Source organism: Cervus elaphus, chromosome 27 (assembly GCF_910594005.1).
Source record: "Cervus elaphus chromosome 27, mCerEla1.1, whole genome shotgun sequence".
Classification (NCBI taxonomy): Eukaryota; Metazoa; Chordata; class Mammalia; order Artiodactyla; family Cervidae; genus Cervus; species Cervus elaphus.
Window position 1 is genome coordinate 18,277,218 of NC_057841.1, and position 27,793 is coordinate 18,305,010.

At 37.2% G+C, this 27,793-nt stretch overlaps 1 protein-coding gene across 1 annotated transcript in view; it reads right to left on the minus strand.

Moving 5' to 3' along the window:
* The window catches only part of PIK3C3 (phosphatidylinositol 3-kinase catalytic subunit type 3), a 157,415-nt gene that overhangs the window by 6,548 nt on the left and 123,074 nt on the right, over positions 1-27,793 (minus strand). Inside the window, exons 22-23 of the mRNA XM_043888981.1 lie at positions 10,426-10,594; positions 4,130-4,220 (exon numbers count right to left, since the gene is read on the minus strand). Coding sequence (XP_043744916.1) covers positions 4,130-4,220; positions 10,426-10,594 — 260 coding nt within the window. The remainder of the gene's footprint in view (positions 1-4,129; positions 4,221-10,425; positions 10,595-27,793) is intronic.

A 27,793-nucleotide genomic window follows, 5' to 3' on the forward strand; every position in this document is an offset into this window, starting at 1 on the left:
GGAACTTTACTTTTTGCTCTATGCTCTTTATATCATCCTATCTTGGTTGGTTGTAAATTTTTTTTTTTCAGAAAAATATTAACAAAGTGAATAGACAATAATTCTGTTCAGCCCTGCAAATTTAAAAACAGACAAAAAGTAAACTATAGATCTTCTAAGATGTCCCCTTTCCTATAGGAGTTCCTTATACTTCTGCAAAGAACTACTTCAATATGACCTATAATTTCTAAAGACTGATGACTTTTTCATTATTTCATATTAAAACATACAGTGGATTCTGAATAGCAATAAGAACTAGAAAGATTAGTAGAGATACAGATCAGAATAGTTCCCTAAAACACACAAGCAAATTTATTTCATATTAAAACATACAGTGGATTCTGAATAGCAATAAGAACTAGAAAGATTAGTAGAGATACAGATCAGAATAGTTCCCTAAAACACACAAGCAAATGTTACCAAATGACTGTGTGTTAGAGCTCAGTTGTATCTGACTCTGCGACCCCATGGACTGTAGCCCACCAGGCTCCTCTGTCCATGGGATTCTCTAGGCGAGAACACTGGAGTGGGTTGCCATGCCCGACTACCTCATGCTAACACTGTGCAAAGCACCTTACGTGCAGTATTTCATTCTATTCAATGGCTCTGAAGCAGATAATATCTCAATCTCTAAGACACAGAAACAGAGACAGAGAATTTAGGAAGCCAACCCAGGGACCTTTAACTGACGCTAAGAGGCTCACACTTCCAGACGATCTCAGTAAGCACTGTGTTTACTCCTTTCTCCTCTTATAAACGATCCATATAAACTTCTGAAAAGACAGGCTAGAAGAAAATGGGGTTTCCAAGTGGATAAAAAGTGGTCCACATTTAGTATTTCCTTTTAAGTATGGAGTTTAACTACTTGAAAATCAGGAAGAAGAAAAGGCAGACAGTACTACGACCCATCACCGAAGCAATGAACATGAACGTGGGCAAACTTCGGGAGATGGTGAGAGACAGGGAGGCCTGGCGTGCTGCAGTCCATGGGGTCCCAAAGAGTCGGAGGAAAAAGAGAGGCAGGGGGAGCAAGTGAAGGACAGCTGGGTAGAGGGAGATCTAAAAGCATACCTTCAAATCAACTCTCTCTCTCACTTCTGGATCCCAGTTAAAGAATTTATTCCATTGTACTCCTTGATTTCTACCTAGGGAGGTCATGTCTGAGAATTTTGAAAACTATTTTTTTAAGGACGTCAAAAACACTATAGGGTAGGAGAATCAAAATAAACCTTTAACCCAATTTGTCAAAGCCTGCATACTTATGTAAGTGCTTAAATTACAAACAGAAGATATGTATTTAGCATATAAAGAAAATGTTATTCACCAAATATGAAGACATTCTTTTTTATAAGAAAGAAGATTAACAGCATAAAAATGGTAGATTTGTTATCATACATACTGACTTCTGCTAGGCTACTTGTTACCCTACCCCTGTCCTTTTTTACCTCTGTTCCCGTCACCCTTCTACAATTTCTCCTCGGAATTTCCTGGGTATCTCTATCAGCTCCAAACTCTGTCCTTTTTCACCTCGTTAGCTAAGGCTACACTCCAATCAATCTGCAGTGTCCTTTTTTTTTTTTTTTTAAGAGAAAGACTATAGAACATTTTATTATCATTTGTAAATTTTGTGCTACACGTCCCTTATATTAATGCAAATTAAAATAAACTTAGAGACAGTATTTTTTAAGAGCCAGTAGTTGAACATCTGTGAATGCTTCAATGGAGCAGCACCCTTGGAACTCTTGGGAAACTGGAAACCCAGATGAGACATATTATTTATCAAGCAAAAGGATGCAAACTTGTAAATCGCAGTTTCTGCACTGTCTTTCAAAAGTAGATAAAATACCCTTTGTTTGAAATATCGTTGAGTATTACCAAAATGCGACACAAAGTGAGTGAATGTTGAAAAAATGGCACCAGCAGACTTGCTCAACACAGAGTTACTACAACCTTCCAAATTTGTAAGGAATGCAGTCATCTATGAAGCACAATAAGATGAGTAGTCAGTTTCAAAAAATTAAAAAGAAATTGATAAAGATGTACTAAAATATGCTATGGAAAAAAGGAAAATATTGTAGAACTTTGCTATGATTAAATATTTTGAAGATATGCCATAAAGATAGCTGGTAACCAAAGTTTAAACAATAAAATCATGATTTTCTAAAAGGAAAAGTTGAAATAAAAGATCTAATAAGAACAAAAACCACATACTGGAAGAAGAAACAAAAAGATTCCATTTGACAACTACCATTAGAACTTTCATAAATAAGTTCTGAACATAAGTGAAGTCAGGCAAGAGTGAACATATGACAGAGATAAATGGGTTTAAAATAAACAGCAACAACAGATCCTAAAAATAGCAACACACCCATAGGCACACAAAAGCAACAACATTTGAAATCTGGTGCAGTCACCCATTTTGAAATTTTCGTCAACTACTTATGTTTCTTGATGAATGAGCTTACGTTGAAAAAAATGACCCACATCAAAACCTAGTGTGATAAGTAGTCCATTTTCTAGTTTGGCCAGGGTGGGGAGTTTTGAAACAGTGCTTCCTAGAAAATAATAAATGAAATCCTAAAAAGAGCACAATTTGCTTAAATGTTAAACAATAAGACTTACATTAAAATCCCCCTCACTGCCAAAGACTCATAAAATTAAGTAAAAGAGATTAGCTTAATTCATGTTTGAAATTATGTAAATATTCTTGTACCTTTCAAATCTATATTGAAATACTAATGCCCAAGGTGACGGCATCAGTAAGTGGACCTTTTGAAAGGTACTTAGATTGTGAGGGTGGAGCCCTCATGTGCTCTTATAAACAGACACCAAAGAGCTTCCTGGCGCCTTCCACCCTAAGAAGTGCCCTTTGACCCCAAAGGGGCTTTAACTTGACCATTCTGGCACCCTGGACTAGTATTTAGAGCTTCCAGAAGCATAAGAAGTGAGTTTCTGTTGTTTACAAGCTACCTAGTGTCTGGTATTTTGTTACATTGATATATGTAGCAGCCCAAATGGAGCAAGACAATGTTCAACCCACAGAGGTGTGTTTCTAATAATGCTAAGTCAATTACATCAGAACTTAGGGCTTTTGGTAAGAAATATTATTTACAACCATCAGAGAAGTTCCATCTTACAATTTTAGTAGTTTTATCCTTCTATAAGTTAAAAAGCTATGCTATCTTTGAAGCTCATTATTAAAAAGCTCTCTGATATTTAAGATCATTTTATGTTATCTTTGGATAAATAAAATGTGTTATATACACCCTCCTCAATGGCTCAGCTGGTAAAGAATCTGCCTGCTATGTAAGAGACCCAGGTTCAATCCCTGGGTTGGGAAGATCCCCTGGAGAAGGGAAAGGCTACCCACTCCAGCATTCTGGCCTGGAGAATTCCAAGGACTCTATAGTCCATGGGGTCACAAAGAGTTGGACACGACTGAGCGACTTTCACTTTCAGTGAATCAGAGCCAGAAATTAATTTGAATTTAAAAAAAACCTTCAATTTTGTTACTCCTTTCTCCCATCTCTCACGTATCTCAGGGTAAGATAGTTCTGAATAACTGATCATCTATGTGACAGTTTTCTTTCATGCTTCTCTCTGCAGGTTAAGTTAAAAGCAGGTCTCTACTCTCCTGACACAGTAAGAAACCCCTGTAACCAAGGGTATGAATGGGAAAGAGAAAGAACAACTGTTTTCTTCTATATACTATTATAATATTTTGTTTCTGATTCTTAGCATGCTTGGTCTGGGAGTACCAGGAATCAGGTATCTTAGTAGGAATATTAAAGAGAAGCTAAACTTTTTCGGACAACAAGTAAGGGTGGTGATAGTAAGCTTCCTCTCTTGATATAGTGAGCCACTCATGTGACTGTGGGCATGAACAGGGAAGGGGATAAAACTAGTTGCAGACGGCTTGAGAGGCTGTCATATTCTGAAATGTGAAAAAGAAATATACACAAGGTCTCTTCCTTAATTTACATTACTTAAGAGTCTAGGGGTTGGGACAAGGGGAAATGGGTTGTTAAAACCCTGATACTTCTTAAGTGTGAAAAGTAGACTATAATATCTGAGGGTATATGAATATTACCTTTTTCACAGTTTTATCAGGTTCAAGAGCAATATCTGGAATGTTTGCATCCACCATCAAGGAAAACAAATTCAAAATAAGATTAGAATACCTAAAGGAGAATGGGAAATAAAAATAAACAGCAGTGTGTTAGAATTTTGCCATTCTTTCTCATATTAAGAGCACTCCTACAAGTAGTGATACTTAGATTTTTATGATTACTATTACTCCTATGGAAAATAGAATGTAAGATTATTCACCAGTTGTCTCAATGAAAAGCAAGGCTTGAAAATACATCTTATTCTAGGGCCTTGATATAATACCACTTCTAGGTCTCCCAATAGGGAACACACCTTTGGAGTAACCATCTAATAATGACATTTTTTTTTCATTTTTTAGTAAGTATATTCTTTTCAGAAGGGATCTAACGGGGAATCTGCTTAATTACACTTTACTAAGGAATGAAGATCTGTCTTTGCTCAATGAAGACAAGAATCTGCTACCTTAAGACTACCTCGGTGTGTCATGGGTAATGAGTGAAGGGGTAATGTGACTCCATCTGCTATCTTAAGGCTTCCTTGGTGTGTCATGGGTAATGAGTGAAAGGAAATAGTGTGACTTCATTCATGAGTCATAAGTATCCTCCAGGGACACTAATCCCACCGTCTTAGAAAATACAGTGACTGGTCTGGTTATAAGCTTCCTAAATGGAAGAGAAAATAGCTCATACTCTTCTACACTAAAAATATACAAGATATCTAAATCATTTCACCTTTGGAGTATGCGGACCCCTGTAGGAACTAAAGGTTTATCCTCATCAGTGCTCGAACTTTTCATCTTCCTCTAAACAAAGAGAAAGTATGTTGCCATTCCAAATGCTCACTACTAGTGGCGGAGCTGTGTGGGGCAAGGTGTCAGGAGGTGTCCACTGGGCACAGGCCACCTCCTGCTCTTGGACAGTTGCGCCCTGAGAGGTAATGCAGCACTGTAGTGATAAAAGGAGGCCCAGATCTGACTTTGGGGATGGATGTGAGTAAAAAATTTGGTTTTAGACAATGAAGGTTTTTCCTGGTCTTGGTAGAAAGTTCTGGATCTCTTCCCCCTAAACTGAAACCACGGGGTTGCAAAGAGTTGGACGCTACTTAGAGACTAACCTATACACATGCTGTGCTTTGGTTAGTCACTCAGTCATGTCCAGCTCTTTGCGACCACATTGTCCGCCAGGTTCCTCTGTCCATGGGATTCTCCAGGCAAGATTACTGGAGTGGGTTGCAATCCTTCCTCCAGGGGATCTTCCTGGCCCAGGAACCGAACCTGGGTCTCCCACATTGCAGGCAGATTCTTTACCATCGGAGCTACCTGGAAACCACCCCCCACACACATACGGGAGAAGGCAATGGCACCCCACTCCAGTACTCTTGCCTGGAAAATCCCATGGACGGAGGAGCCTGGTAGGCTGCAGTCCATAGGGTCTCGAAGAGTCGGACACAACTGAGCGACTTCACTTTCACTTTTCACTTTTATGCATTGGAGAAGGAAATGGCAACCCACTCCAGTGTTCTTGCCTGGAGAATCCCAGGGATGGGGTCGCACAGAGTCGGACATGACTGGAGTGACTTAGCAGTAGCATGTGTAAATATATATATATACACATATATATACACACACACATATATAGCATATATAAACATATATACACACACACACACACAAAGTTGTGGTCAACTGTGTCAAAGCTTCAAAGAAGCAAACGTGGCCACTGGATTTGCTATAGGTAACTGTTTATTTTGATAAAATTAGTTTCAATAGCAGAGCAGGACTGGAAGACTTACTGGAGAATGCTGAGGAAGAAAGGAGGCAAGTAAGTGGAGGCAGTGAGAACTTCTAAAAATAGATGTACTGAGAAGGAGAGTGAAGCAGCGGGGCAGTGGTACAACGTTAGCAATACCCTGGTCTTCTCGCCACTACTAGTGGAAACCAGTGGCACTCACCTAGCTGTGGCAGTTAAGAGGGATTACAGTTTGTGGCTGTAAATTTCAATGGGGGAAGGAGGAAAGTGAGAATTAAAGTATATTATATACAGTGGTAGGGTAATGAGACTGAAGTTGAAGACATGGAAGAATGAAAAGAGCTGTAAGGATAGACGGTGTGCTGGTCAGACAGTGAAAAGCACTGGATCAAGATTTTGAAGGGCTAACTTGACTCTTAATGAGAGGGAGTGGCCAAGGTTGGCTTTACAAGAGAACAAGGCCCTGTGAGGCCAGGTCACGGGTGGACCATTCATGCAGATGTTGAAGTCACAGCCGCAGGCCTGAATAAGACAACAATGAAAGTTTACAGTGGAGGAGAAAGACAGGGAAATAGGCAGTTGATGGTCAGCAGTAAGTAATTTAGCTGGTTTCATGGCATGCATCTATGCTTTTGTTAAGAAGGCCAGCAAAGAAAGGTTCAGAAACGGCATTTTGGAGCAGGAAGGCACCAAGAGCTTTAGGCTCTGTGGTTTGCAGGAAATGGATACAGCAGAGGGTCCATGGAGAAGGCTGTCAGGACTGCAAGGCACCAGGACCTTCTTTAAGCTCTGCGGTTTGTAGGAAAGGGGTACAGAGGAGGGTCCATGGAGAAGGCTGTAAGGACTGCGGTGTCAGTAGGATACAACTGCTACGCATTAGGTTACGAAAACAATGATACTCTTTCAGTGAATCCTTAATAATTCACGCTCTGCTTTGTTGACTATATAGGACTTTCCCCAGTCTTGCCATAGGGGAATCTCAGGAATCTACCACAGGGTAACTCAAGGAGAGGAATGCAGGGCTCAGTTTTGAAAGCGATATTTCAGAGGTTCTCAAACCTGGCTGCCCATTAAATTCACCTGGGAAGTTTCTTTAAAAATACCAATGCCTGGGCCAAATCCCAGGCTGACTGAACCTGATGGGCTGCAACTGTTTTGGTCTCCCCTCCCCAACAAAGATCCCTGGTTATTCTCATGCACAGCCAGGATCTATGTTAAAATGTTTGCCTTTATTATAGCCCAATGTGTGTTCTTTTTGTAAAAGGCACATATTAGTGTTTCTGGATTATCTGTTGGTATAAATGTAACTGGGCTTCCCAGGTGCTCAGTGGTAAAGAATCTGCCTGCCAGTACAGGAGACACAAGAGATGTGTGTTCAATCCCTGGGTCAGGAAAAACCCTGGAGTAGGAAATGGCAAGCCATTCCAGTATTCTTGCCTAGAAAATTCCATGGACAGAGGAGCCTGGTGGGCTACAGTCATGGGATTGCAAAGAGTTGGACAGGACTGAACACACACATACATAGAGGAATGAAACCACCCATGCTCCTATTATTATGGCAAAGGGAAACAATTTAAATAAATATAAAATGGATTATTTTCTAAGAAGCTTAAACATCCAGTTACTTTGTGGATTATTTGTCACTACATTTCAACTGTATTAATCTTTTACATCTGTTGCCATTAACCTACATTTTCTATTTAAAACAGAACCACTGACACCAAACAGAAATTAAACATTAGTTATTCAAATCCTATCCAGAAAAACAGATTTAAGGTTACTAAAAATCTTTAAAAGCATTATCAAAAGAAAATATAAGGTTAAGGTTAAAAAACGAGAGTGAGAAAAGTGCAAAACCAAGTCTGGACAAAGATGTAAGGATGGATGTGATATAAAGAAGATTTTGATAAAGGAGCAGGTTAAGCACAGTGTTCAAGGAAAATATACTCTTTCTCTTACCCATGTTTATACCAATCATCAAGTTACTCATTGACTATACAAAGATGGTCTAGATTTTCCAGTAAAAATCTTCAATACTAAGAATAAAAATCATTAACTACATCAAGTGAGGTTCTTATAGTGTTTCAGAAGTCTGCTTCCCCTACAATTTATCCATTTTGCATGCAGTGAATATCAGAGTAGAATTCTATAAAAATATTTCTTTAATAAGTGTACCACTTCCAGGAGGGAGAAAAAAATGAGGTTAACAATGATAAGTAGTGTGATACACAGATTCACTATTTGGTGACTTAAGACATCTTCTAAGACAGTATGAGAACTTTGCTTGCTATGGCAAAATGCATTCCTAACTTCAGTATTTTTACTGAAAAGTTTAGGCTGTCTTTGTATCACCAGCATCTAGCATGGTGTTTGGCATATACATGGATTAAGAGAAGTTTATGTTTTCCTTCAATACTTAACATTTACATTATGTTTCAGCATTACTATTGTTGCCCTAAGAGTATTCAAAAACTAAAATTTCCAATTCATTATTGGTATAACAATGCATTTTGTTACATGAAAATCATACCATAAAATGTGTTCTGGCATCTGTATAACTATAACCATTCATAACTTAGTTCAAATGAGATTGCTTGGTTTATGTGGTCCGTAATTTATTCAATGATTTCTTATTGATTAGGAATCAACAAAAACCATGAAAAGAACAAGAACAAGGCTGACACCCTAATAATAAGTGTGTCAAATATTCTGTAAACAAACTTTCGGCTATCTGGCTAATTCTTATGTCCTGAAGGAAATTTTTACTAACAGAAGCATATTCTAAAATACAACATTAAAAAATAAATGTTGACAAAAATATTAAGGCCCAGCTAATTTCAACAGTGAAATTCCTGAAAATAAAAAAAATTAAAACTATGTTCATGAAGACTTAACATAAAGTGAGGAAGATGAGTCTTCATGATTTTCCTTAGTAGTGAGAAAGTTAACTTTGGCTCTGCACAAACAATATGCCTCTATTTTCTCATTTGGCTGAATTGCTACTAATCCATTATCAGCGATAGTTTATAAAGCTCGTTGTTTTCTTTCTGCTTTCAATAAGGTAGAGCACCTTTGACATTTCTCTAGTTATCATTTCATATTATCTTGTCTGTCTCCTCACTGAGATTGCCAAACTTTCATCTAGCTATGCCTATTTTAAATTAAAAATTCCAGGTATTAAAGTGGAACTTTCATCTCTGAAAGTGCTTCTGCATCATCAGGCACTGATCTTCTCATTATTCTTTCAGCATTTCTAGAAAGTAAAACTGAGCCACTCTCCCACCCAAAGGATAATAACGTGGCTGTCTGTAAAACGCACACTAAAATCTGTAACAGCAGTAGAGCCTGAGTTAGCGGTGAAGGCCTAGTGAGCCACCGCGAAGATGAAACTCATTAATACAGGCCAGCCACTTGCCCGGGACCAGTAGTGTCGATATTACCCGGGAACATGGCTTCACCCAAGATATGAGGCAGGAATTTTCACACAAATATTGACGGTTTTTATTCAACACACATATTCTGAGTGTCCATAGACTGAAGTTACAGACAGAAAAGACAGCGCCCACATGCACAGGTAACTCATTTCTACTGGTTTTACGTTCACTGGAAGAGAATACAGGTGGTCTCCTGAGCTGGGATTTTTCTGGTGGACTAAGAATATTCATTGTGCATTAGTTAGGTTAAAAATGGATTTAGGGTTAAAAATGGATTTAGGGTCAAATGATCCATTATTTTTGACTAATCATCAGAGCCAAGTCCTGAATGTAACAAACATGACTTTTAATTTATCTTTTTCCTGATGATACATGATGTTCAATCCTAAGTAAATTTGGATGAAGGAAGCAGAGACATAGAGGCCTTGGAAAAAAAAGGATAGAGAACAAAATCACCAGCTTTTTTTTTTAAAGAAGAATGACTGATGTGGTACTAAAGAGAGACAAAAGCATATGTAACATTTATTCAATTGTTTAACAGACCTCAGAATGCTCCTCAAGAACAACTAAAACTAAGGCTGATAAAGGTGTTAAAGAATAAAAATTATCTGACTAATTATTCCAAGTGAGCTAAATGGTTCATTCTTGTGTAATGCCAACCTCCCTGGGGTTTGGTGGGATTTAGCAGTCAGTTAATTAGTGAGAAAGCAAGAAATCGTCTTTTTCCTTTGAAATCAGACTGCTTATCAAAACAGTCATCAAATACACATTAACAAATATTGCTGCCTATGTCATTCTGAGAAAGAATGATGCTAAAAAGTGTATTGCTGTTGTTTTAGTCTCTAAGTCATGTCCAACTCTCCTGCGACCCCATGGACCATAGCTTTCCAGGCTCCTCTGTCCATGGGATTTCCCAGGCAAGAATACTTCATTCTCCAGAGGTTCTTCCCAGCCCAGGGATTGAACCCACATCTCCTGCGTTGGCAGGAGGATTCTTTACCACGGAACCAGCAGGGAATACACTTAAACAAATATCTTTCTTGCTCTGTAAAATGAATTTACCAAAATTCTCTATGTCAAGCAAATCAACCTACCTTCGAAGGTGGAGAAAAGCTGTGTAACACTGTTTCCGGAACTCTTGGTACTGCTCACTCTGTGTGCCTCCCATTCCTTCCACCATTTCTTTATTCAGCTTCATTGGAGGAGGAAGAGGCTTTGGGTCCCGACCCAAAATATATCCAAAGTCTATGTGGAAGAGTTTGCCTGGATGTTGATAAGAAACTCATTTGTTTCCAGAATCATATGTATCTCACAATTGGTAAAGCAGTGTCTCTTCATAAAGAATATTAGTTCATGATGAAGTCCATTAAATTGATACTGTAACTCCATACTTAGGAGTAGCCTTCAGAGTATATTTTAGCTCCTTGCAGCTCACATTCATTCAGATGAAACTATACTTAAAATCCCAGGGTAATACTTTAAAATTAAAATCTTACTTTTAGATTTCCAGAATCAAAAATGGCTAAAGCCTGGACAACTGTCAAAAGTATTAGTAGAAATTAATATACTGTAGCAAATTTCTTAGCTAAAGGAGGATCATTTTTTTAAGTATTCTTGAGATAAATAGTTCCCTTTAAGTTATCACTATTCTCCCGACCATCAAAAACATTTCCCAAATTTCAAATTATATTGTTAGCTTTATTTGAACCATTTACAATTAACTGTGTCACTTATTAGCTGCAAACTAGGAAACCACATAGTATTCACCTCTGTCAAGGGCTGAACACAGCTAAAGTGCCCATGAAGAGAAACCCTTGAGCAGTCATATAACTCATAGGTCAGATATTTAAGAACGTCACTGATGATTCACTTTGGATAATGATTCACCACTGAATTCATAAACCATCTTTAATTTACAAGTAGGTCTGAGTAGGCACACTAAAAAACTAAAAGTAACCCCTCGGATTCTATAATCTAAGTAACTACTAAGGCAGGGATTTAGGCCTGTTCTGTATGTTGCTGTTTCCCCAACCTCAGAATAGTTTCTAGCATATAGTAAGCACTCATTGTTGAATGAAGACACTAATTCATTTAAAAAGCCAACTGAAAACCTCCCTAGTGCAACATGCCCACTTTTATTTATCCTGTAATGCATTCTGACCTGTTTTGTGTGGAAACCTTTCTTCCATCATGCATTTGAGAAAGTCAGATTTCTTTCCCTCAATGGCACAAGCTAAAAACTTTCCTTCTTGAGATGCATGTAATGAATTTTTACATACTTCAGCCATCTTGAAAAATATTTTTAGATAGTGATTCTATCCAGTTAAAATGTTAAGCTTACCCTTCTGTCTATTGCCTTTCTCTGAGCATTGTCACTATTATCTGAGAACTTTATACACAGTCATTAGATCACTGTTGGAAACATAAAGATGGGCACAGAACTGACACAAGTTGTGGTAACAAACTCTCAGGAAACAGTGATCCACTGGCAGGCCCTCCGAGTCAGGGTATACAGGCCCTTTAGTAAAACACTTCACATCTCCCTTGATCATGTACGTGACCCTGATAGAGTTGCTTACTTAACCTTTCTAAGCCTTACATTCTAGCCTACAAAACAGGTTAATACTAATAACTATCTCCTGGCAGAATGAAAAGAGATAATATAGCTAATACTTAACACAGTACTTGGTACACAGTCATCACTCTAAATCTTAAATACTGAATTTTGTTCAAAAATAAACACTAATATTTATTTTTATTAATATATATATTAATATATTTTAAAGACATTTAGAATGTCCCTGATACCTGATATCACAACTGCCAGCAATTAGTATAAGTGAAAGAAAAGAAAGTGAAGTCGCTCAGTTGTGTCCAATTCTTTGCGACCCCATGGACTGTAGACCACCAGGCTCCTCCATCCATGGAATTTTCTAGGCAAGAGTACTGGAGTGGGTCGCCATTTCCTTCTCCAGGGGATCTTCCCAACATAGGGATCAAACCTGGGTCTCCTGCATTGAGGGCAGATGCTTTACCATCTAAGCCATCAAAGGGTAAGCAATCTTATTTTCTGCAACTCTTTTGGGTATTTTTCTTACAAAGAAAAACTGAATAATACATTAAACTAGAATATAACATTATTCTAGTTTATTAGTTTAATAGTGAATACTACTACTACTAATAATAAATAATAGTTTAATAATACATTAAACTAAACAATACATTAAACTCTGAAAAGGAGAAAGAACTTCAAAGCTGCCAACACAAGGTAATAAAAAAGTTCAAATTTTAGGCAATAATAATATTAAATTTAAGTAAAGTTCAAGATAGATACTAGCACTATTTTCCCACAACACTAAAGAAAACTATACTGCATATTATTTGGAATTGACTGAAGCTATACTAAATATGGGGCATGGAATTCATAGGCAAAAAGAAACAACAGCTTAAAAATGAACGCTCATAGTGACAAGTAACCAGAGATTTAAACATTATCATACCATGGCTACAGAAAGAGTAGTCATTGTCCAGGAAGATAATTTCTTCTATTTTCCTAGGTTCTCTGGCTGGTCTAAGACTTATAATGATATGAGACATATTAAGAGGTGAAAGGAGCTTCACAGGTGGTGCAGTGGAAAGAATCTGCCTGCCAATGCAGGAGACACAAGAGACACGGGCTTGAACCCCGGGTCAGAAAGATGTCCTGAAGTAGGAAATGACAACTGCTTCAGTATCGTTGCTTGGAAAATATCGTGGACAGAGGAGCCTGTTGGGCTACACAGTCCATGAGGTCACCAAGAGTCAGGCATCACTGAGCATGTGCACACACACACACACACACACATGAAAGGGATCCAGAAAAACTAAGTAACTCCCCAAAAGGGATGAAACCCTCACCCTAAATACCATCTTTAGCTAAAGACAAAGGAGGATGTTGGGGTAGGGTTGACACTTCAGATGTGAGGAAGGCAAGGAAATGGAAAAGCAAATGTTAGGAAAACAAACATTTGCTAGGCCTTGCAGAGACAACGGGACACAGAGTGGACTCTAAATCTCCAAGAGTTTCACCCATCACACCTAACTGTATTCTTTGCAGATATTTCTGGTGAATGGTCTATTCTTGGTATAGGCACTGTATCTAAATTTTTCAGGGAGTTAGGGGTAAGGTCAAACATGCTTCCAGGGGCTTTTAGGAATTGACTGTTTTCAGCTTGAAATGCCAGAAACATTTTGGGGTGGCAAATCTGGTTTCCCTGTGCTAGCATTAATGTAACTGTTGCATTGAAAACCAGTTTTTCCACTTATCGAAATTATTTCATTATTTTTTTAAAAAGATACACCAGGCTTAAAATATTGTTAAAATCAGAGGGCTAGTTAAAGTCTTTAGAGGAGGCACAACTTTTCACTCTAAAATATCTTTTTGGCATGAAGATTATTTTTGAGCTGAAACCAGTCAAAGCTCAAAAGGAAGAAACTTTGACCTTCTCCAAAGCTGCCTAAAAAAAATGTTAGTTAGAGGATCTGTTCCAGGAAGGGACCTATTCACCATAGACTAATCATAGTATGAATTATGTGCCTAGACAGGGAGGAACCTGGTGAAGTTTGTTAAAAATTCCTCTTTGTGTCCCATTCATTGTCTCTGCGTGGCGTTAGCAATTATTTATTTACCAAACATTTGCTTTTCTACCTCCATGTCAATTGTCTTCCTCCCCTTTGATATCTCAAACCACTATCCCCAACATCCTCTTTTGTCTTTAGCTGAGGATGGTATATTGGGTGAGGACCTCAGTCATTTTGGTGAGTTATTCACATTTTTTTTCTGGGTCTCTCCCATATACACACTAGTAAACTTTAGTTTTTCTTCTGTAACTCTGTCAATAATCCCATGTCATTTTAGTTCTTAAACCAACCAGAAGAAACCAGGAGGGCAGAGAAAAATTTCTTCCTTCCCAAGAGTCTCATAAGAATTTTTTAAATGAGTGTTTCTAGTATAGTAAATGGTGGAGGTGAGATGAGAAGGAATTTTAACTAGATATAGATAGCAAGAAGCCTGTAGAGAACCAAAAGTGGTTTTGTCTCCCCACCCCAAAAAACAAAGGCAATTATAGGTTAGCAAAGTGTTTTCTGTTAGTCTCACCAGTCTGTCTAAATCAGCATGCATTTGGTAAGCTCCTACCTTACCTATTTCTATCAAAACACTTTAGGCTGAGGTGTATACTGAAGTTATTTGTTCACTCATCCTTCTCAACAACACTCAACTTTTAATGAACCATTAAGAGTGTTACAATCAAGAACCTTGTTTCATTCATTTTTACTATAATCCTGAAACCTAGGGTAATATCTAGCACACAGGAGCATACAATGTGTCTATTTTCATTTATTTTAACTGACATCTCAATTTCACATTTAGAGCTTAGGCAACTTTTAAAAAAGGTACTAATGTGAGACATTTCCTTCTAGAAACCCAAGAGCCCTTACAGAATTTGTCATGACTTGGGTCTTTATTTCCATGAGGATCTATACTGGAATTAAGGAAGGCAGAGTCTGGATCACCCGGTGCTACCTTGTGACTTAATACCGTCCTATGATTTCAGTGTTTTTGACTGAGCTGGTATCAAACAGCAAGAGTACTTTCAGTGTTGCAGGCTAATACAACAGAAGCAGAGTACCCTGAAAACTGTATTACAGCACCCCGAGTAAAGAGAGGTTATGAAGCAGTTTTGACAAAACATGATTCTTTGGAGGAGGGAATGGCAAACCAGCCCGGTACACTTGCCGTGAGAAACTCACGAACTGTTCAAAAGGCTAAAAAGATATGACACAAAAGATGAGTCTCCCAGGTCAGAAGGTGTCCAGTATGTTACTGGGGAAGAGCCGAGGAGAATTACCAACAGCCCCGGAAGGAATGAAGTGGCTGGGAAAAAGCAGAGATGACACTCAGCTGTGGATGTGTCTGGTGATGAAAGTAAAACCCGATGCTGCAAAGAACAGTATTGCATAAGAATCTGGAATAGGTCCATGAATTAAGGGAAACTGGACATGGTCAACCAGGAGATGGTAAGAATAAACACCGACATCGTAGGAATCAGAGAACTAAAATGGATGGGAATGGGAGGATTTAATTCAGATGACCATGATATCTACTACTATGGGTAAGAATCCTGTAGAAGAAACGGAATAGCCCTCATAGTCAACAAGAAAGTCTGAAATGCAGCACTTGGGTACATCCTCAAAAATGACAGAATGATCTCTGTTCGTTTCTGAGGTAAGACATTCAACATCACAGTAATCCAAGTCTATGCCCCTACCACCGATGCCAAAGCAGCTGAAGCTGATCAGTTCTGTGAAGACTCTGAAGACCTCCTAGAACTAACACCTAAAAAAGATCTGCTATTCATTATAGAGGATTTGAATGCAAAAGTAGCAAGTCAAGAGATATCTGGAGTAACAGGAAAGTTTGGCCTTGGAGTACAAAATGAAGCAAAGGATAACTGAATTCTGGCAAGAGAATGCACTAGTCATAGCAAATAACCTTTTTCACCACAAGAGATGACTTTACATATGGACATCACCAAATGGTCAACGCTGAAATCAAACTGATTACGTTCTTTACAAAGATGATGAAGCTGTATACAGTTAGCAAAAACAAGACCTGGAGCTGACTGTGGCTCAGATCATCAGCTTCTCATAGCAAAATTCAGGCTTAAGCTAAAGAAAATTAGGAAAAACACTAGGCCAGCCAGGAATGACTCAAATCAAATCCCGTATGAATTCACAGTAGAGGTAACAAATAGGTTCAAGGGACTAGATCTAGTTAACAGTGTGCCTGAAGAACTATGGACAGAGGTCCGTAATACTGTGCAGGAGGAGGCAAACAAAACCATCCCAAAGAAGAAGAAAAGCAAGACAGCAACGTGGTTATCTGAGGAGGCTTTACAAACAGTAGAAGAATGAAGAGGAGGGAAAAGCAAGGGAGAGAGGGAAAGGTATATCCAATCAAATGCAGCTATTTCAATCTAGCTATCCCAAAGAACAGCTAGAAGAGAAAAGAAGGCCTTCTTCCACGGACAGTGCTTAATAACAGGAGAAAAAAATGAAAAGGTGAAAGACTAGAGATCTCTTCAGGAAAACTGGAAACATCAAGGGAGCATTCTGACCAAAGATGGGCACAATAAAAGGTAAAAATGGTAGAGACCTGGTAGATGCTGAAGAGATCAAGAAGAGATGGAAAGAATACACAGAAGAACTGTATAAAAAATATCTTAAAGAACTGGATTACTACAATGGTGTGGTTAGTCACCCAGAGCCAGACATTCTGGAATGCGAAGTTAAGTGGGCCTTAAGAAGCACTGCTGTTTATAAAGCTAGTGGATGTGATGAAATTCCAGCAGAACTATCTAAATCCCTAAAGGATGATGCCACCAAGGTTTTGCATTCATTATGTCAGCAAATCTGGAAAAGCCAACAGTGGCAACAGGAAAAGGTCAATCCTCATCCCAATTCCCAAGAAGAATGTGCTTACCATGGGACAACTGCACTCATCTCCCATGCTAGTAAGGTCATGCTTAAAATACTGCATGCTAGGCTTTAGCATTAGGCAAACCAAGAACTTCCAGATGTCCAAGCTAGGTTTAGAAAAGGAAGAGGAACTAGAGATCAAACTGCCAACATTTGCTGGATTATAGAGAAGGGAAGAGAATTTCAGAAAAACATCTATCTCTGTTTCATCGACTAAGCTAAAGCCTTTGACTGTGTGGATCATGACAAACTGTGGGAAACTCTAAGAGAGATGGGAATACCAGACCATCTTACCTGTCTTCTGAGAAACCTATATGTGGTCAAGAAGCAACAGTTAGAACCCTGTATGGAACACCTGATTGGTTTAAGGTCAAGAAAGGAGTAGGACAGGGCTGTCTGCTGTCACTCTGTTTAACCTATATGTTGAGCACATCATGAGAAATGCTGGGCTGGATGAGTTACAAGCTGGAATCAAGATAGCAGGAGAAACATTAACAACCTCAGATATTCAGATATGCAGATGATATCACTTTAATGGCAGAAAGCAAAGAACTGAAGAGCCTCTTGATGAGGGTGAAGGAGCAGAGCAAAAGAGCCTCTTAAGATTAAATATTAAAAAAAAACTAAGATCATGGCATCCAGTTCCATTACTTCATGGCAAACAGAGGGGAAAAAGGTGGAAGTAGTGACAGATTTCCTTTACTTGGGCTCCAAAATCACTGCAGATGGTGACTGCAGCCATGAAATCAGAAGACGATCGCTTCTTGGCAGGAAACCGAGACAATATGTTGAAAAGCAGAGACATTACTCTGCTGACAAAGGTCCGTATACTCAAGGCTACAGTCTTCCTAGAGGTCACGTACAATTCTAAGAGATGGACCATAACAAGGCAGAAAGGCAAAGAATTGATGCCTTTGAACTGTGGTGCTGGAGAAGACTACTGAAAGTCCCTTGGACAACAAGGAGATCAAACCAGTCAATCTTAAGGGATATCAACCCTGAATAGTTACTAGAAGGACTGATGCTGAAGCTGAAGCCCCAGTATTTTGGCCATCCGATGAGATCACAGTACTTGTTGGAAAAGTCCCTGATGCTGGGAAAGATTGTGGGCAGAAAGAGAAGAGGGCTTCAGAGGATGAGATGGCTGGATGGCATCACCAGTGCAATGAACATGAACTTGGGCAAACTTCAGGAGATGGTGAGGAACAGGGAGGCCTGGTGTGCTGTGGTCCATGGCGTCGCAAAGAGCGGGACATGACTGGGTAACTGAACAACAACATGAAGTAGTTCAAGTAAAGTACTATAAGAATATGTGCACAGGCTGCGACATTAACAGCATTCTAAACTGCAACTCACACTGTATCATCGGTATCTTCACACTAGCAAGTGGCAATTTAGTTTCAGTATTCCTGTCTGTCATATTAATACTGCTGGATTAAATTTTGCTAGTTTGTAACATCATTTAACCTACAAATCTGTTTTTATTTTATAGTTATGTATTAATATGAGTAGATGCATAATAAGTTAATATCAGACTTTATGTTGTACATATTTAAGATCATAAACTGTAATATGTCAACACAGGGGATTTCATTTGTTTAAAATAGTTTTATGTATTACTTATGATTGAAAAACACCTTTTCAGAATTTCAAAATGGGATTCAGGAGGTTTCTAAATACAATGAAATTAATACTTTCAGAAGTTCACAGACCAACAATTTCCCAAGGGAAGTCCATGATTCCAAAAAGATGAGAAATTGGTTTGGAAATAAGTAATTTGGAAATATGATACTCACTGGGAATACAACATCTCCTAATCTCTTAACGTTCAAGGGAGTATGCAATCATTGATTTTCCCATGATTTGGTGAAAAGTTTATGATCAATTTCTGTTAAAGGTTTCACTGCTTTCAACTAAACATGTATCCTCTGTTCAACTAAGCTAAGATCTTCATTTTCTGCTTTATTCTTATCCTGGAATTCCCACTTATTATCTACTTTGTTAGACAAATCCCATTCTACCCTTCACATGGTAAAGAAATGAGAAGCTTAGAATATAATAGGTACAGATAATCCTTTCTTAGTTTTATTTAATCATTTAATGTCTTGTTATCGATATAATTCTGACTGAAACCCACCACTTGAGTAGAAAGCCTATCTTAAGAACCTCTGATTCAAAATTGCTTCCCTTAGTAAATCATTTATCAAATGGTATCAATCATCACATGTAGTTTATTTAATGGGCTCAATGCTTTTAATAGGAAACTTAGTCCCACTTTTCTTCATTTCGTTGTCAGGCGTTACTGGAATTTCAACGTCAACTTGCATCACTGCCTGCAAATGAAGAGTATATTTCTATCCTTCTTGTAAGAAAATTCTCAAAGAACAAGATTAATAATTATAAGGCATAAAAGAGTCAATATCTAGCTATGAAACTATTACTATGCATTCCAAGTTCAAAGAGGAATGTATTTTGAAAACAGTTTATCAATGTTTTAAGAAAATTCATCTTCATACCAAACAGAATGGCTTTTTAAAGTTAATATCTGTAAATTAAAATTTTAGGAAATTTTAAAATGCACTTAATGAAATTTAAGAAAATATTTAAAAAATTCAAGGAGTGTGTCTTATTCAAATCTATGATGTTAAATAGTCAAGGGGCAAAGTGTACATAAAACAAACTTAATGTTCACTGTAACTACCTTATTTTGTCCCTGACTGGAAGAGAATAAGAGGTGTTAATTAAATTTTCCTGTTATTTGCATTTCTAATTCTTTGTGACCACATGGATTGAAGCCTGCCAGGCTTCTCTGTCCATGGAATTCTCCAGGCAAGAATACTGGAGTGGATTGCCATTTCCTTCTCCAGGGATCTTCCTGACATAGGGATCGAACCCGGGTTTCCTGCACTGCAGGCAGATTCTTTACCATCTGAGCCACCAGGGAAGTCTATTTGCATTAGTGACATGGAAGTATTTTTAAAATTGTAGGTGAAGACAATTTTTTGGATTAAAGAGAATATATACTGCTGAAATTAATAGTATATAGTGTAGAGTTTTTCTTAATTTTCCTTTTGCCTATTTAATAATTAAATGGAACCAATCTCAAAACTGTACTTATTGTTTTTTATACCTCTGCTTATTCTTTCTACTTGAATCTCTCATGTTCTCTGTAACACTCCACTTCATCAATGGACAGATCATCCAGACAGAAAATCAATAAGGATAGAGCCTTAAATGAAACGTTAGACAAGACCAACTTAATTGATATTTAATTGGTATTTAAAGAGCATTCCATCCAAGAGCATAATATACACTCTTCTCAAGTGCACATGGAACATTGTCCAGGATTAACCTCGGTCTGGGCAACAAGGCGAGCCTTGGTAAAATTAAGAAAACTGAAATCTTAGCACCTTTTCCAATCACAATGCTATGAGATTAGAAATAAACTACAAGAAAAACTGAAGAAATCAAAGAGGAAATCAAATACCTAGAGACAAATGAAAATGAAAAGCACATCAATTCAAAACCTATAGAATACAGCAAAAGCAATTCTAAGGGGGATGTTTACAATGATACAATCTTCCCTCAGGAAACAAGAAATACCTCAAATAAACAACCTAACCTTACACCTAAAGCAACCAGAGAAAGAATAATAAACAGAACCAAAGTTAGCAGAAGGAAAGAAATCACAAAGATCAGAGTGGAAATAAATGAAACAGAGACCAAAAAATAAAATAATAATAATAATTCAAAGATCAACGAAACTAAAATATGGTTCTTAGAAAAGATAAACAAAAGTGGTAAACCATTAGCCAAAGGATCATAAAAGACTCTTACAAGCAACTATAAGAGCAACAAGTATGCAACAACATGTATGCCAAGTGGACAACCTGGGAAAAAATGGACAGATTTTTAGAAAGGTACATTCTCCCAAGACTGAACCAGGAAGAAATAGAAAATATGAAGAGACCAATCACTGCACTGAAATTGAAACTGTGATTTAAAAACTCCCAACAAACAAAAGTCCAGGATCTGATGACTTCACAAGCAAATTCCAAGAAGAGCTAACAATAATCCTTCTGAAACTGTTCAAAAAAATTGCAGAGGAAAGAAAACTATCAAACTCATTCCGTGAGGCCATCATCACCTTGACACAGAAACCAAAGATATCACAAAAAAAGGATAATCACAGGGCAAAATCACTGATGAACCCAGATGCAGAAATCCTCAACAAAATACTAGGAATCTGAATCCAACAATACATTAAAAGAATCATACACCATGAACAGTGGGATTTAACCCAAGGAGTCAAGGATTTTTTCACTTTCTGCAAATCAGTGTGATAAACCACATCAAAAATTGAAGGAAAAAAAAACATATGATCATTTTAATAGATGCAGGAAAAGGTTTTGACAAAACTCAGCAACTATTTATGATAAAAGTTCTCCAGAAACTGAGCATGGAGTGTACATACCTCAACATAATAAAGGCCATATACAACAAATCTACAGCTAACATCATACTCAAAAGTGAAAAGCTGAAAACATTTCCTCTAAGATCAGGACCAAGACAAGGATATCCACTTTCACCACTTTTACTCAACATAATTTTGGATATCTTAGCCACAGCAATCAGAGAAGAAAAAGAAATAAAAGGAATCCAAATTGGAAAACAAAAAGTCACTGTTTGCAGATGACGTGATATTATACACAAAAAAATCCTAAAGATGCTACCAAAAGCTACTAGACCTCATCAATGAATTTGGTGAAGTTGCAGGATCAAAATTAGAGCACAGAAATATGCTATATCTCTATATACTAAAAATGAAAGATTAGAAAGAAATTAAAGAAACAACCACATTCAGTATTGCATCAAAAAGTATAAGATACCTAGGAATAAACCTACCCAATGAGACAAAAGAACTGTACTCTGAAAACTGTAAGATGAAAGAAAGATGTAACTGAAAGAAACTGAAGATGACACAAACAGATGGAAAGGTATACCATGTTCTTGGATTTGGAGAATCAATATTGTCAAAATGACTATATTACACAAGGCAATCTACAAAGGTATTTTTCACAGAACTAGAAAAAAAATTTTAAATTTGTATGGAGACACAAAAGACCCTGAAGAGCCAAAGCAACTTTAAGAAAGAAAAATGAAGTTGGAGGAATCAGGCTCCCTGGCTTCAGACTCTACAGCAAAGCTACAGTCATCAAAATAGTATGAATCTGGCACAAAAACAGAAATGTAGATCAACGAACAGGATAGAAAGCCCAGAGATAAACCCACACATCCACACATCTCTAGGCAACTTGTCTTTGACAAAGGAGGAAGAATATACAATGGAGAAAAGACAGTCTCTTCAATAAACTGGAAAAACCAGATAGCTATGTGTAAAAAAAAAAAAGAAAGAAATTAGAACATTCTTTAACAACATATACAAAATGAACTCAAGATGGGTTAAAAACCTAAATTCAAGACCAGACAGTATAAAGCCTGTAGAAGAAAACATAGGCAAAACACTCTGTGACATAAATCACAGTAATAGAAATCTAATTAAGCTCAAAGGCTTTTGTACAGCAAAGGAAATCAGAGAAGACAAAAAGATAAGCCACAGAATGGGAGAAAATAGCTGCAAATAATGCAATCAACAATTGATTAGTCTCCAAAAATTACAAACAGCTCATAGGGCTAAATATCATAAAAACAACCCAATCAAAAAATGGGCAAAAGACCTAAATAGACATTTCTCCAAAGAAGACATATAGATGCCAAGAGGCACATGAAAAGTTATTCAACCCTGCTGTTTAATAGAGAAATAAAAATAAAACCTATAATGAGATATTGCCTCACACCAGTCAAAAGGGCCATCATCAAAATCCACAGACAATAAATGCTGGAGAGGGTATAGAGAGAAGGGAACCCCTCTACACTGTTGGTAGGAATGTAAATTGGTACAGCCACTATGGAGAACAGTATGAAGTTTCTTTAAAAAAAACAAAAATAGAGCTACCATGTGACCCAGAAATCCTATTCCTGGGCATATATCTGGAGAAAAACATGATTTGAAAGGACACATGCACCCTGATGCTCACTGCAGGACTGTTTACAGTCGCCAAGACAAGGAAGCAACCTAAATGTTTATCAACAGAGGAAGGGATAAAGAAGAGTGGCACATATATACAAAGGAATAATACTCAGCTGTTAAAAATGAAATAATGCCATTTGCAGCATCATGGATGGACCTAGAGACTGTCATGCTGAGTGAAGTCAGTCAAGAGAGAGAAAGAGAAATATTTTATGATATCCTTTATATGCAGAATCCAAAAAAAAAAGATAAAAATGAACTTATTTACAAAACAGAAACAGACTCACAGACTAGAGAATGAACTTATGGTTACAGGGGGGAAAGCTGGGAGAAGGGATAGCTGGGGAATTTGGGATGGACAGGAACAAAGTCCTGTATTTAAAATGGATAACCAACAAGAACTTAACTGTATAGCACAAGGGACTGTGCTCAATATTATGTGGCAGCCTGGATGAGAGGGGAGACTGGGAAAGAATGGATACGTGTGTATGGCTGAGTCCTTCTGCTGTCCACCTGAAACTATCACAACACTGTGAATTGGCTATACTCCAATATAAAATAAAAAGTTTTAAAAACCTGAAAAAATGGATTTTAAAAAGGAAGAAGAATCTTAATAACCATTTCAGATACTGATAGTTTTCTTTGCTACTAAGACAAATTCTCAGGCCCTATCATATCTAAGCCTGGGGACCAGCACTCTGTATTTTAACTGGCTCTCCTGATGATTCTAATACACTCAAAAGCTTGAGGATTTCTGATCTACTTTATGACGAGGAGTACAACTCTCGGCTTCAGTTAGGTCATTGTGGAGGGGACAATCGTCTAAATGACGATTCAGACCAATGGCTATAGTTTCCTTGTGCTGTTCAACTACATCATCTTAAAAACTGACACTTTTTTTGGGTTCTAGGGGTTACTATGAAAATAATTTTTTAATATTTTCATTTATGAAACTTCAAATTCTTTAAAATACACCAAAATGTAATCTCTCCTCAAGTTATTCATTTTGAAGCAAAACAATGTCTACGCAGCATTAAGGAACATATAATCTGATAAAACTTACATTAAAATAGTTAATACCCTAACCTATAGTTTTACTTCAGTGACATGAATTAAGGTTTGTCATATAATAGGTGATCCAAAAGGAAGTAGACTGACTTTCCTCCACAATCTGACTTCAAATTTCTCCAACCAGACTATATATTACCTGAAAAGCCATGGCTTACTTCAGCTTTGGGGTATTTTATTGGACTGCATATTTTTCTCTATTTGCATCCCATACAAATTCAACATATTCTTAAAGGCCCCATCTAAATTACTCTTTCCATGAAGTAATCTCTGTCTCCTTAGGCACAATGAATATAGCCCTCTATTACTTTTTATTACCTCTATGAGAAAAAACAACGTTCTTCTCAAAAAAACTTAAAAAAAAAAAAAAAGGCAGCTTTAAGGAAACTATTAACATTTTCCTTATGACAGGTTTCAGTAAACAAAAAGACTTACTTCCTGACACTGAATATTTAAGAAACTTTCAAAAGATCAGATTTTAAATAATGTTAAAAAGAAAACTATTCTCATGAGGACAAGTTCTCACTATTTAAACATCTAAAGTAATGATCAGTAAAGACTAAAAAAGTATTTATGGATAAAAAGAGAAGGTCTTATGTGCTTCGCTCTCTTCTGTATATATCAACTGAGAAATACAAATCAAACTGGTAAATAATAGTATGTCCACAGTCTATAGTGAAAATAAGTTTTGACAGGATATAGATTTTTCTGTAACCCACAGATAGATAAAAAATGATATGAAAAAAACTAGTTTATTTATTTCTTTTCAAAGCATTTACTGGGTGTCTACTATGCACAAAACTTTATTTATACTCCCTTCTCTCATGTTCCAAAGAATAAACAAACACATTAAGAAAATAAGTCTGTAGTTTTAGATTTTACAGTATGCTTAATCCTCCAAACTGAATAACAAGTACAAACAACTGAGAAAGCATTACCATTTGAATAGTAACTAAGTTTATTCTACTTAAGAAGATTTTGAATATCATGAATTCACGATATCCTGAAAATACGTCCTGAAAAAAAGTATGATGTCCTGAAAAAAAATAAAACAAATAATATTTATTTTTAAAATAAAATAAATCTTCCCCTGGGTTGGGAAGATCCCCTGGAGAAGGAAAAGGCTACTCACTACAGTATTCTGGGCTGGAAAATTGGGGTCGCAAAGAGTCGGACACGACTGAGCGACTTTCACCTTAAAACACTGAAAGGATAGCATTAAATCATCAATCAAACTTTTTCTTTTAAAAAGCTTCCTATATTATTAAAATAATGAGCCTCTCAAAAGAGAATTCAGAGAGTGGTAACTTGAAGGTGTTTGGGTTCTGGAGTAGAAAAAAAAAATTAGAAATACATTGCTTTCTTCTCTCTAAAATTATGATTCCAAATAACAGCTATATAAGTCAAAAAAGGAAGGCATTTTTATTTTCTGGTGGTGAAATAAACAAAACATAATAGTTAGCCCAAAAGGAATGCTTACTAGGTACTCAGTACCATACAAAATTCTACCATATTAAATCATTCAACTCTCACACCAGGAGAGAGATTCTATTGTTATACACTGGGATGAGACTGAGACACAGGTAGACAGCATGCTGTCATCCAATGGTGGAGGGACAATTTTAATTCAAAGAATCTGACTTCAGAGCCTGACATATTAACTCCTACAATGACATATTAGCCCCTACAGTCCATGCAGTTGCACATGATAAGTCAAACATGACTGAGCAACATTCATTATATATACGACAGAGCTTAAATTGTGTGTGTGTGTGTGTTAGTCACTCAGTCGTGTCCGACTCTGACCCCATGGACTGTAGCCCACCAGGCTTCTCTGTCCATGGGATTCTCCAGGCAAGAATACTGGTGTGGGTTGTCATTTCCTTCCTCAGGGGATCTTCCCAACCCAGGGATCGAACCCAGGTCTCCAGCATTTCAGGCAGATTCTTTACTGTTTGAGCCACGAGGGAAGCTCTACTCAAACTATAACATACGTAATTAACATAACTTGAAACTGCTTTGAAATATGGACTGTTAGTAAAAAACGACTAGAGACACAAACATTTTAAAATAAATCATTATAAACGTCAGGAAGCTGAGGTATGTATTATACTTCCATTTGTCTTGATATAACTTGTTTTTCCTTGCATAATCCAATTTCATTCAATCTAAACGCCAGAACTGAAAATATTTATCCCAGTGAGGAAGATTTAAAATGCTTGCTGTTTGATATAAATGGATGAAATAATTAGAGAGATTAAGAAGAAATAACTTAGAGAAATACTGTTTTTTTTTGGTTTTTTTTGTGTGTAATTTTATTTATTTATTTTTTAAAATTTCCCTCCATTTTTATTTATTTATTTTTTTTGAAGTAATTAGCCTCCAACTAATAAAGAAAAAAAGAAAAAAAGAGAAATAACTGTTTTAAAAGAAGCAGACATGCCTCCTACCCAGCACATTTTAAGGTAAGCTTTTTTCTTCAAAAACAACATTTAGAGCACCCTCTAGTGGAAAACTGGTGACAAGAACTTTAAAATCTGTTACTGAAATTTTACAATTCAGTTTCCACAAAACAAGTATCTATGCTACTGCTGCTAAGTCGCTCCAGTCATGTCCGACTCTGTGCGACCCCATAAGACGGCAGCCCACCAGGCTCCCCCGTCCCTGGGATTCTCCAGGCAAGAACACTGGAGTGGGCTGCCATTTCCTTCTCCAACGCATGCGTGCATGGTAAGTCGCTTCAGTCATGTCTGACTCTGTGCGACCCCATAGACGGCAGCCCTCCAGGCTCCTCTGTCCACAGGATTCTCTAGGCAAGAATCCTGGAGTGGGCTGCCATTTCCTTCTCCGCAAGTATCTATGACCTGGGCCAAAAAAGTATATTAGGTAGATCTTTCTTTCTAAATTTTAACTCTTATAAAGTATCCCCATCAATACACATAGACACACACAAGACAGAACAGTTCTCAAAGTCCAACAGAAAAAGGCCTCTTATTTATCAGTTTCTAAAAGAAGAGACGTAAGATCTGTGAATCCCCAGCACCTAGAACAACACCTAAATATTATAGATATACTGCTACTCTATACATTAAAGAATTCCACTGTGGTTATAAAATGAATACAATATAAAAACAAATGTAATTATTTTTGCAGTTTGATTCTGTGGTTAAAAAATTCAACTGAAAACAAAGAGAGCTAAAAAACAACACAGGCAAAACATTTTCCAAATTATTATTTTTTTCCAAACACAGCATAACATTTTAAAAATATACTTTACTAAAGGAATAAATTTGGCAAGAACCTCCAACCTCCAATTCAATTTGGTTACATCCCTTCAGGCTTTGATTATTAAAGGGATTGTATGGCCCAAAGATTGCTCAAACTACTGCACAATTGCACTCATCTCACATGCTAGTAAAGTAATGTTCAAAATTCTCCAAGTCAGGCTTCAGCAATACGTGAACCGAGAACTTCCAGATGTTCAAGCTGGTTCTAGAAAAGGCAGAGGAACCAGATATCAAATTGCCAATATCCGCTGGATCATAGAAAAAGCAAGAGAGTTCCAGAAAAACATCTATTTCTGCTTTACTGACTATGCCAAAGCCTTTGACTGTATGGATCACAATAAACTGTGGAAAATTCTGAAAGAGAGGGAATACCAGACCACCTGACCTGCCTCTTGAGAAACCTATATGCAGGTCAGGAAGCAACAGTTAGAACTGGACATGGAACAACAGACTGGTTCCAAATAGGAAAAGGAGTACATCAATGCTGTATATTGTCAC